This window comes from Juglans regia, chromosome 5 (genome assembly GCF_001411555.2).
Source record: "Juglans regia cultivar Chandler chromosome 5, Walnut 2.0, whole genome shotgun sequence".
Lineage (NCBI taxonomy): Eukaryota > Viridiplantae > Streptophyta > Magnoliopsida > Fagales > Juglandaceae > Juglans > Juglans regia.
The window spans coordinates 1,643,799-1,656,095 of NC_049905.1; the positions used below are offsets into that span (position 1 = coordinate 1,643,799).

General features: G+C 35.7%; 3 protein-coding genes across 3 annotated transcripts; 1 reads left to right on the forward strand and 2 right to left on the reverse strand.

The window, feature by feature from the left end:
• The first annotated feature begins 458 nt into the window (after window positions 1-458).
• Window positions 459-2,053, forward strand: LOC108989734. Its single transcript, XM_018963457.2, has one exon. It carries the CDS (start codon window positions 893-895, stop codon window positions 1,844-1,846), a length of 954 nt encoding a protein of 317 aa, XP_018819002.1. The 5' UTR covers window positions 459-892; the 3' UTR covers window positions 1,847-2,053.
• A 2,759-nt stretch (window positions 2,054-4,812) lies between these two features.
• Window positions 4,813-7,882, reverse strand: LOC108989743 (probable purine permease 11). Its single transcript, XM_018963469.2, has 2 exons — window positions 7,732-7,882; window positions 4,813-6,219 (listed from the first exon to the last, which is right to left on the reverse strand). Exons 1-2 carry the CDS (start codon window positions 7,736-7,738, stop codon window positions 5,135-5,137), a joined length of 1,092 nt encoding a protein of 363 aa, XP_018819014.1. The 5' UTR covers window positions 7,739-7,882; the 3' UTR covers window positions 4,813-5,134.
• Window positions 7,883-9,272: 1,390 nt separating this feature from the next.
• Window positions 9,273-12,256, reverse strand: LOC108989755 (ras-related protein RABH1b). Its single transcript, XM_018963482.2, has 6 exons — window positions 12,040-12,256; window positions 11,400-11,470; window positions 10,953-11,041; window positions 10,517-10,628; window positions 10,167-10,257; window positions 9,273-9,610 (listed from the first exon to the last, which is right to left on the reverse strand). Exons 1-6 carry the CDS (start codon window positions 12,154-12,156, stop codon window positions 9,464-9,466), a joined length of 627 nt encoding a protein of 208 aa, XP_018819027.1. The 5' UTR covers window positions 12,157-12,256; the 3' UTR covers window positions 9,273-9,463.
• Between the last annotated feature and the right edge of the window lie 41 nt (window positions 12,257-12,297).

Genomic DNA, 12,297 nt, shown 5'->3' on the forward strand with positions numbered 1-12,297 from the left:
ATGCATATAGGGTAATGATAACTGCTAGGTCATAACTGTTAGCAGTCTTTTTCAGGTAGAGAAAGGTGAAACATGTTGAAGATGACAGTTAAAAAAATGTAAAACCAGGCAAGATCATTAAAAATCTACTTAAAAGTTAAGGTTCATAACTAAAGTCAACAGCAGTAGTTTGTCTCTTTTTAAATAAAAAGAGAAAAAGTCATAAATAAACAGATTTTTATAAAAATAAATTTATAAAATATAATTTTATAGATATATTAAATTAATTTTTATAAATTATTTTTACAATTAAAATATTTAAGGAGACGTTTAAATTCAAAATTCATTTTAACTCATCTTATTAACTATTTATTACTATTTAATAATTTTAATTCACAAATCTTATTATTATTCATAATTAATCTCATTATTATTTATAATTCATCTCAAATCATTTCAAATCATCTTCGAATTCAAACGTTTCTTTAAAAACACAAATCACTCTCAGCTTCCGCGTAAATGAGATCAGAGATTCAGATGTGGTTCTTTCTAAGTTGTTTTCATTTTCGAAGACTGCCTTGCCTTTCCGTAACGTAAACTGCTACCCGATGATACTTTAAAAGCAGCCGGCGATTCTTTCTCAATTTTCTCTCCATTATTTATGGCTCCCTCTCTCATCTTTCATTAAGGCTACAAAATGCTCATCGCGTTCCCTCAACGCCCACAAGCACTCTCACTTTCCTGAACAAAGAGTCTCTGCTCTCTCTCTCTCTCCCTCGTCTCCCTCGGGGGGCCAAGCAGGAACAAGAACTCAAGAACGCAAAGCTCTCTGTGAGATCTCTCCGCTCATTTTGTCTCTACTGGGCACGAATTAGTTACTCCTATATGTGTGTGCAAGTGTGAGCGAGAGTAAATGAGGTGTAAGAAGCATACCTCCGACCTTAGCAGCACCGTTGGCGTCTGTGCTTCTTGTCTCAGCGACCGACTCTTAGTCCTCATCGCCGCGCAGGCCCAGGCTCAGGTCCTGTCCCAACACCAGCAGCTCTCCCGGACTCAATATCGTCCCGCTGACGTATCTGTAGGTACCCGGATATCTGACGCCAATTTGCCTCCGCCTCCGCTTGTTTTTCCTCGTTCCGTCTCTCCCTACGTCTCCCGCCGTAAGTCGGACGACGCCACAGGGCAACACCAGCACCACGACCGACATGATCGTCGCTTCTACAGCACTCCCCAGGTGGGTCCTACCTACGCCTCATCTACCTTCACCAGTACCACCGGATCTTATAGGAAGAAGAACAGCAGGTTCTTCCTATTGTCCAAGTTGTTCGGGTCCAGATCCGAGAAATTGGAGCCCGATCCCAGAATTTCGTCTAAGGAATCTTGCGGGCCTTCATCGTCGACATCATCTTCTTCTCCCTCTTGGTTCACCACAATCTTCGCCGGAAACCGGAGAAAGCAATCGCGGCTGTTCGTTGTCGACGAATCCACCGCCAACGTAGACAGAAGACCTGGCCGGAGAGCTAATCGAGGAATGTCGCCAGTGAGAACGACGGATTCCGACGAAGATGGCGATCAACCGGTACCATCGAGTGGCTACTCCTCGGAGGCGTGGCGTTCACCGGCGTTCGCGGTACGGCGGACTCGGCAGGGACAAAGCCGGAACCCGTCCGGAATAGCGTTTTGCTTGAGCCCGCTGGTGAGGGCGAGCCCCAACCGGCACTGGAACCAGAAGAGCTTGCCACCGGATATAACGGTCTCCGGCGATACTAGGGTGCCGGGGAAGCCTCATCTCAAAACGGCGGCGTCGTTTTGCAAAAGCCGATCGAGGAAGCTTGCGGATTTGGGGAAAGTCGGCTACAACCATTGATTTCCTTGACCGTTGACATCGACTTCGCGCTGATGTGATGTCCTCAAAAGTACGGTTTTGCCCCTATTCCTTTAGATTTCCGTTTGGAAATAGTTTAAGCGTGCGTGTTTTAAAAAAAAGAAAAAAGCTCCGTGCGTTCTCATTATACAAGGAATATCACAAATCCAAATTATTGATTTATTTTGTGTAAATACGTAATTCAGAGTTCGAGTTTTTTAGCTGAAATTACTTTTCTATCCTTTTGATTCCTCGATTGGAGATTTTATTGGGTGGTTGTTGGGAGCATGGTGGGTGATGCTCCTTTCCCCCCTCAGTTAATGGTAATATTAACTACTTTGAAGTAGATGAGTGGTGGGCCACGGGATTGAAAATTGAAATAGTGGAGGTGGTGGGGTCCACCTGTACAGTTAAGAATGAGGTGGCATCCTATGCTTTTCGGTGTCTACAGAGTTGTGTGTACCCAACACGGATGCCCATGTTTTTTTTTTTTAAATAGACTTTATTTTATTTCATAAATCTAAATTACAACTCTAACTTATCAATATAAAAAAAATTCATGTTAATTTAAGAAAATATTATTAAAAAATCTTATATCACATTTCTATGTAATTAATATTAGAGAAATTATATTTATTGTTATGGAACGTATAAGAGTCGCTTAATTATTTTAAAAAATAGTAATATATGCGGTGTGAATTTCTCGTTAATTAATCTTTTTACTCTCCTTTCCCAACTCGCACGTCCTTAAATTGAATGCTGGGTCCGTGTCTCTGATGCTGGTGTTAATGTTGCGTTGCTTTGTGTGTCTTTGTGCGTGTGCACGTGTCACAATTCCGTGACTCCGGTGGGCAAACGAGTGGACCCGATCTAATTTGTGTAGTCGGGTCCACAAATTTAATCGGGAGTAGGACTCGGTACGGTCAATGTCCTTTAACCGTTATTTCTACGACTTTAAATAAAAGAAAATCAATATAGGTGTTTGAATTGTTATCCATTCGACACGTGGCTATATATGTTTGTTATATCTAAACGATTTTTTATGAAGGGTTTATCGTGTTTATGTATCACAGATTCACAGTAGCAGTCCCAAATAAATAATTTTCGTGCAAGTTTTTTTTTTGTAAAAATGTGAATCTCACAAAAAAAAAATATATAAGTTTTTTAACACTTTTTGAAGTGGGTTTACTATTTTACAAAAAGATTGTGCAAAACTTATTTATTCAGGACTTGTCCAAATTATTTTTCTTTTCTATATACCATGGTATGTGTAGGGCTTGTTTGGCTTATGTTAGGAGTCTTAAAAAGTGATTCAATAGTCTTAAAAACTCTTTAATAAAAAAATTAAGTTGTTTGAATGTTACATATTAAAGCAACTTTAATCTCAAATAAGCTAAAAAATACGATTTTTCCTCAAACATACTTTTTCAAATAATGCGAAATGTAATTTAAATTTTAAAATGACTGTCAATAGATGAAAATATCCATACAATTTTAAGATAATTACAATTTTTAAACTTTCAAAGATATAGTCATAATCTTTAAAAATTTAAATAATTATCATTTCTACCTCAGAAAATATTTTTTTAATTTGTTTCCAAACAAACATGACATGTTTGAAAGTTCTTTAAACATATGATTACCAAATAGTAAAATAACTTTTTAATAGTAAAACTTATAACATATATTTTTTACCGCAATCTCAAACATGTACATAGTCTCTTAATTTCACGTGCGTTGAGAAATGAAAAATAAATTTTACTCACATAATAATAATTGTTGATGTGTCAATTATTTATGTGTTGAAAATTATGAAATTTAAAATTTAAAATATAAATCAAAAAATAAAAAATTGATAAAATGGATCTTTTACTCAATACATATAATGTTGTGCATAGAATTATAAATACATGTAGCACTAATCTTGAAAAATCTCAAGTTAAATAAAATTTAGAATATGAATCTTATAATATTTATTGTTATTTTTATAAAAAAAATTAAAATATATAAGTTACTAAGTATTTAATAAATAATATAAGACTTATTTTATATATCTATTTTTTTATTTAAAATTATTAAGTTCAGATAATTTGATGGGATGCTATTAGTAATTGAAAACCCTCCAATATCTAACATTTTCAAGTTGGGGAAATTGAATTATGCAGCATTTAACCCTCTCATTTGAATCATAACTCTCTGCAGTCCCCCAGTCCTTATAATACCATTAATATATACATATATGTATATATGTATATATATATATTTATATATATTCTGGAAAAGGTAATTTGAAATTGTCATTAATAAATGGACAAGGCAATGACCTTTGTGTGTGTGTGTTTGTCACTTGCAGACAAATAGAAAGAGATGGGGTTAGGTCCTAACCTCTCAATTGATATCTAATTAAGGTAATAATACAATCTAGTCATGAAAAAAAATCCAATCGGTTAATGATTGATTAAGATGGTAGAATGGATCCAGATCCAACATCTTAATTAATAGATATAACCTAGCTTTTACAGTTCATCTTTACAAAAAATAATTAAAATCTTTCCAAACAAAATATCACATTGCAATACAAGGGTTGACAAGTTCTAATTAAGCTTAAATTAGTAAAAGAAAAAAAATAATTTTAATTTATACTTCTTATATAGGGGTTTAATAGCAAGTTTTGCGGGATGACATTCAATTTACTCATTTATTAATCGTGTCTGATTGAGTTGATCTGTTTTGTTCCGAACCTAAAAATACCAAACCCAAATTATTAAATTTTAAGTTAATTTCTTATGGGATTCATATATTGTTTTACCCATTACCACCTGAATCTTGGATGTCACAGTGGGGAAAAAAAACAGTGAAAGAAGTCATAATACTATGTACTTCAGTTCTTGGCCAAGATCCTAAATGAGAAAGTGAGATTTCTATAAATAATAGAAAAGAGAAAAAAAGCTACCAAACACACCATATCCTTGAAAGTTTCATTTCCTTCTTTCAAATTTCATTTTCAAACTGTCTTCACATTCTCTAATTAGGGGAAAATACATTTATGAACAATCTTCTGTAGTCTATCAGACCACCCTAAATAACTTGATCAACTTATTAGATGGACTAAATTATTTGCAACAGATTATGACACTTCTATCAAATTAAATCAAATCACCAGTCACTGGATAATTTTCCTAACTCGGAAGAACGGCTGTAAAGCAAATAAACCAGTTGCAGCAAAGGAGGACACTTACTCAAAGATCACCCATGATGTTCTGTTTCCATCAAGTTCCAAACTCATCAACATTAAGAATCGTTATAAGATTCTCCAACACCATTGCGCGTTGTCCTTGCCTTAGAATCATCAAGATAATTTTGGTAAATATATGATGCAAAACCCCAAAGAGCCAAAACCATGGCAATTACCTTGACGCCGTTCATTTTGTCATGGAAAACTATCACAGCAGCGATAGGAGTAACAGCCAAAGAGACGGTACTGATTACGTTGGAGAAGAGAGACGACACCACAAATATCAAGCCCACAACACCAACAGAACAAATTTGCCAAGCCACTGCAGTCCAAGCCAACACCATTACATAAGAAACTCTTCCTGCACCAAAACCCTCCATTTCCCCATGCAAACTCTTCCATTCCCCACTTGCGAAAAGGCCCACAACTGAAACACAGGTGGCAACAAGTGATGTATAGATTTGCAGTTCCAAGACTATAGAAAAGGTTTCCCTTTTAAGAACCTTTTGGAAGGAAAGCTGCATTAGGGAAAGCAAAAGAGAGTAGAGTGCAGAGGCTGCAAGGGTACAAAGGAAGCCAATGATATATTTCCCCTTGGAAACTCCTGATGGTCCTTCAGAGTCATCATTGACTCCGATCAGGGCAGCAGATAATGAGAGGAGAACCACAGAGTTAAGAATTAGAGCAGTAAACTTCTGAGAGTTGATGAAGTATGAGAAAACCGCATTAAAGGCTAGTTGGGTTGCACATATGAGGGAATAAGTAGAGGCAGAGAGGTACAAGAGTCCAACAGAATACAACATGTTGTCACCAGCTATGAGCACTCCAAGAGAGAAGTAGACCAAGACAAGAATCTTAATAGAGGGTGGGGAGGCTGAAAAACTTGAAGGCTCCTGAGAAGGAATAAGAACGAGTGGGATTAAAAGGACTGGGAAGGCAGCAGTTTGCACAAGAGTAGCCATCCATTTACTATTTCCACCCTGGTCATAATAAAATCTCCCAAGAAGAACAGCGGCAGATTGGCCAACAACGAGGAAGAAAATATTTAGTGCTACCAAAAACCACCATTGCCACCGGTTGAGTTTTTTCAAAGCTAGCTGATTAGTGAAGGTTCCATCTTCGATTGAGGGTCCTTGAATATCTGTAATTGGATATCAAGCGTCCAAACAGGTTTAGTATCCTCATAAAACAGATGGGTTTCATCGATCCACTGTATATATTTAAAACTTGGAAAGGTATATAAGCTTATTTAAAGAGATCAATACTAAAACAGAAAATCAAGTCTAGCAAAATTTATTTACAGACTCTTTCTATACAACTTGAGTTTTTTCTGATATACCAGGTACATAACTAGAAGTCTAGAACTACCGTATATGGCAATTGCTATTCACCCAAACTGTTTGATATGCAAAATAACAGTATCAAGGTCTAGTACGAGCACCTGTGTGGCAATATGCAATTCAGAAAGTGGAGAAACAATGTAACATACGAGATGCCCCAATACTAGAAAATCCTAGTACATCTGTTCTTCCAATATTCTTTAGAAAACATTAAACAAATATTACAATTGGCAAAGATTGGCATATAATTTTTTTTTCCTTTTGCAATACCAAAGATAAAAGATGTCTTCTTTATAAGTTGCACTTGCCACATGCAAGCATCCATCAGATTGACTACCCAGAGTAGTGATGCTAAAAGATAGCCTAGAGTAAATTGATGGCTTAGCCAGAATAAATAACTCCAAAGGAAAGCAGAGAAGCTTTCTTCAATACTAAATCTGAGAACACGCACATATCTAGTCTCCAAAAGGCGTTAATAAGAGATGGAAAATAGACAACGCTATGGTTCCAAATAATCTAGTAAAAACTTGCACTTTCACTTTGTAGCCCTCTTTGTGATCATCCTTGTATCATTGACAAGATGCAAAACCAGTGTTGTCCAGGGGGTAAAAGACATGTGAAAAACCCAGTACTCCTTTTTCTGATAAGTGGAGATGGAATAACCTTGTATTCCTTAATTTAATAGGATAGAAAACACACACAAACATTGCTATCTATTAACTGAAAAAAAAAAAAAAACACAAAAACTAAAAGTGTATCGATGCTAATTTGCGATTAACTACGTGTTTGATAAGTTTACATGCACCGCTCAATTTAAAAATATGTAAGACTGTATAACCATCCATCAAGGTTTTATCTTTATTTATATTTCTAGAAAAAGTCCAAGGAGTTTGAGATGAATCAATTGTGCATAACAACGCTTAAAATCAATTAGATTCCAGAGAAAACAGAGGAGTATATACATTTTAAGCCTCATCTCCGAGAACAAGATGGAAAAACCTTTACGAGATACAGGACTTTATGATTTTCTTGGGTACCTAAGATTCAAACTTCCATTTTCTTTTCTTCACACATTTTTCTCAGCAACCAACGGAGCATTAGATGTTGATTCAACGATACCCCAGAAACATAAAGCCATAAAGGTTAGAAAAAATGAAACCCAACTCTATATTCCCTTAGAATCATTGAAATTAGATATCCTCAAAAGTTGTTCCTTTTTTTTTTTTATCAGCCTTACTCAAAATAAGTTAATATAACACAGAGAAAGAGCGCGCGTGCGCGAGAGAGAGAGAGAGAGAGAGAGAGAGAGAGACCTGGCATGGTGCTTGGAGTCACAGGGATTAAAGAAAAAGGAAGCTTGGCACTTCAAAGTTAAAGTCTAGGACTGCTATCAACAAGAGAATAAGAAAGAGAGGTTTTATGAGTGTATTGGCGGCCTATTCGGCAACAAGAATTTCACGCCATTGCTTCTGTTTGTTGGTTTTTTTCCTATAAATGAATTAAGGAAAGGGATGGTTTAGTATATTAATTAAGAATTATGCTATTTTGATCTTCTACTGACTTCACTGTGGTCAGTCTGTCAATAAAAAATAAATTTATTCTTTAACAAACTATATATTTTAGATAATTTTTCATTACTTTGTACATTCTCTTTCATTCTTCTTAGTTCGAAGGGGAAAAAAAATATTTTTTAAAAATGCTATTTGTTTAATTTCATATCATTTCTTTTTGTTCTATCCTAATCAAAACTTAAATAAGGAAGACAATTAGAACGTTTCAAAATTATTATTATTATTTTTTAATTTCATTCCATGCATTTCTTCATCCAAGCAAGTCAAAGAGATTTAAGAGGGTATTGGGCAACAAAAATTTAATGCGATTGCTATTGTTATTTGGTTTTATCCGAACCAGCTGCTTGTTATTCACGGTCTCAATGATGAATCTGAGACTTAGGAAGGGAGTTAATTAGACAGTGTCACGTGTAATTTACCACAAATAAGTGGAGTATAATGGAAGATCAATATCCGCAGCTGTTGCAACTTTTCTTATTGATGGACGAGTAAAATGCTTCGAACAAGAAGCTCACTTGAGTTGGTTTAGATATTATCGAATCTGGAAATAGAGAAAAAGTGCTGCATCACTCTTTGTTTGACTTAAAAAAAAAGAAAAAAAAAAGATTTTGAGTAGCCCTACATGTACTGTGACAAGACTCGCTTTCACTACCGCTCCGGTGGGTTCCCTTAACCAAGCCACTACCTATGAGTCGCCGACTCATTCTTCAAAGGCTCATTCTTCAAAAGATGTCTCTTTTGATAAAAAATGAAAATATTACATTGTCAATTTATGGAAATGTCATTTTTATGTGTGATTTCATTTGAGAAGAATCTATATAAATAAATTATCCAAGCATTCTCATTTATCAGGGTTTTCCTTTTTAATTTGAATTTTAAATTTCAAATTTTAAAGTTTTCACCTTTATCATTAGCTGCCACATCAGCACGATGACAATCTCATTTTATCAGTGTTTTCTTTTGTAACTTGAATTTCAAATTTCCAATTTTAAAGTTTCCACCATTTTCATTAGCTACCACATCTGTACAATGACAATCCCATTTTATCAGTGTTTTCTTTTTTAATTTGAATTTCAAATTTCAAATTTTAAAGTTTTCACCATTTTCATTAGCTGCCACATCAGCACGTGTATATATATATATATTTGATTTATAAGAGCACGTATAGTTATATGTAAGTAAAATTGTAAAAATATATTTTCCTATATATATGTGTGTGTATTTTGGTGAGGTTCAAGGTCCATTTAAATAACACTTGTGCTGCTGTGCGGTGCATAGAAGTATCTCAATTGAAGGTTCTTCCAACTTTATGAAAAAAACTTAGCCAAGCCGATCCTACATCACTTAACAATTGAAACACCCAAAAAGGCTACAAGAAAGGGACAGAAACTTTGCAGACTATTGATATGATGAGAAAAACCAGTGAGGAAATGGGGACAATGAAGTTGGAGCAAGCATAGTTCCATGCCGGGTATCAACAGGCACATCCTCCTGACTGTGGTTGTGACTGACTCGCAGATGCATTGCTAGACTTGAGATTGACATCAACCATGTCTTCTTGCTTTGCTGAAGAAAGTGTTTCCATTCCTGGTAAGGCTGCTGCAATCTTACGGAACAGCGCCTGACAATGGATTGACGAGGAAAACTCAAGAGAAAATATAAATGTAAGCCTACTGTTTGTGGAAGCCGGCGCACACCTAGTGCATTGAGTGAAGAAAAAAAAAAAAAAAATGGGCGGTGTGCTGCGGTGTGCGGCTGATGCGCAGCACAGCCCAAAACTCAATAGGTAGGACACAAAAGTATTTTTAGAAATACATAAAACAACCAGTAGCTAAAATGATATGATTTGTTTATCTCTCTCTCTCTCTCTCTCTCTCTCTCACGGAAAAGAAATGATCATGCCATTGTTGTGCTGATTAGATTATTGTCATCTAGAATACTCTTCTGATCAAGTCAAAAAGATCCATAAAATGAATTTAACCCTCTTAAGAGAGCAAAATTTCATGAACTTTGACAATGAGATGTTAGCACAATTCACTTAAAACCCATTTCATTGGCAAATATAAAGTCAGGAGTATTCAGAGCATGCCAAACCATTATCATATGCATTTACATGCCAGCATCAACCCAATGATACTTGTATAAACAGCCTGCAATAAGATAGAACAAACAGTTACCTTTATATTGAAACCAGCCTTGGCACTTGTTTCAATGAACAAAACGTTGAGGTCATGAGCTTTTGCTTCTGCTTCCTCTGTAGAAACTTGCCTGTCCTTCACATGATGCTCATATTATAAGCATAAAAGATTCCCAAAGAAACTAGCATAATTAACATTGAAAAAAGATCCATTGGGAAACTTTGAGCAGTAAGTGCTCTCCTCGGCTTCATGTATGCCAAAACAAAAAAATATGCTCCATCTCCATTTCTGAATAAAAATGGCAATACCCACAGCCTAGGCAAAGTAGTAACTGATTTGGCAATTAACTTCACCCATAACATCCCACGGCCAAAGTAGTAAATCATTACCTCTTCTCCACAAGATCAGTTTTGTTGCCAACAAGTACAACGATTACATCTTCGCCTCGCTCTGTGCGAACCTCTTCAATCCATTTGGAACTGTTTAAGAAGGACTCTCTACCTAAGAACGAGATGCATACTAAAATCGTTAGCAGCTTTATTAAACATTTTTTTATCACAGCTTTATTTATTAATCATATAAACCCAACAATCAATTTAAATACATAAGGTGCAAAATCATTAAGTTTCTGAATAAGCAACCCCGACTCAATACATTTTAGGTTAGTTTGACATCGTACAAGCTCAGTAATTGCATTTGTTTAAGATGCAGCGAGTAACTTATATTGCTTTTCTGGATCCATGAACAGAACATGGATATGGATATAAAAATGAATAGAAGAAAAAAAAATGTTTCCACAGCCAAAAGAATAGGTAAAGATCGCACTTGCAACATCGTAGACGATGACTGCAACAGAGGAATCCCTGATATAGCTTGGAATGAGACTCCTGAACCTTTCCTGTCCAGCAGTATCCCTGTCGTACATTTCAAGATTTGGTGTTTCAAACATGGAAATGAATTATCATCAAATAAAACATTTCCGGAGGGCATAAATGTACTGTATTATGGGAGATATATAAAACATTTATCTTTAAACCTTGTAATAAATATACAAAAGTAACATAGAATTGTCCCAAGTCCTAAGCACGAGAACAGCAAGAACAAAAACTACAAATATGCACACATATTCATCGCCATCATGACAGATATACACAAGACCTTACACCCCCTTAATATACTAATCATCATGGAAGCTGATGGAAAACAGAAATGAAAATAATTTTTTAAGACTACTATACTGGTCTAAACAGTCAATCATGACTAGAATCTCACCAGAGCTGCAACCGAACTGTTCGATCTTCAAGGTACATAGTCTTTGAGAGAAAATCGATACCAATTGTGGCCTGGTCATCAGTAAATGACACATATAAGCTAAGACAGAAAAAAAGGTCTTAACTGATGAAAAAATACCAAAATATTTCTAGATGGGAATGAAAAGGAACCAACAGCATACATTATAATGCAAAATCACACGCGGAGAGAGAGAGAGAGAGAGAGTGAGAGAGTGATGTTTGGCACGTACTAAGTGTATAGCAAACTGAAAACTGCAAGAAAAGTTTGCTAATAGTTTAAAACTATTAATGTAGCAGCAAACTCAGGTACAAGTTATGATTCAAACCCAGTTCATCCAGTCGCTCAATTCATCAAAAGAATCAATAGAATAACGAGAATATAACAACAACAAAAATTGTCTCTTAGTAAAAATTCACCAAATACCCAGATCAAATATAACATAAAAGTTTCACATCACAAATCTAAAGTGAATTCGAAGACAAAAACTCCGGCACCATTAACGTAAGGATCAAACTGAGCGAATAAGATCCAACCACTTAAGCAAAATTTTTCCAAACCTCCGATCCCTAACAAGATCAGCAAATTGAGGTGTTTATTTTCGGGTTTAGAAAACTTCAACCTGATAAGTGTTGTCGAACTTGTCGTACATGAAACGGGTGATGATGCTGGTTTTACCAACCGACTGGTCACCCAAGAACACGAGCTTGTATTTGGCTAGAGCCGATACCGGAGCCATTTGTTCGGATCGGAATCGACGTCGATATCTCGGCCGCTGACTTATCGGGAAATTCGCCGGAGTGCCATTTGTAGTGTTCGCACTTCCTAATTATATTTATGATTTATTACTTAATCATGGGTCACACTTATTAAGGAGAGA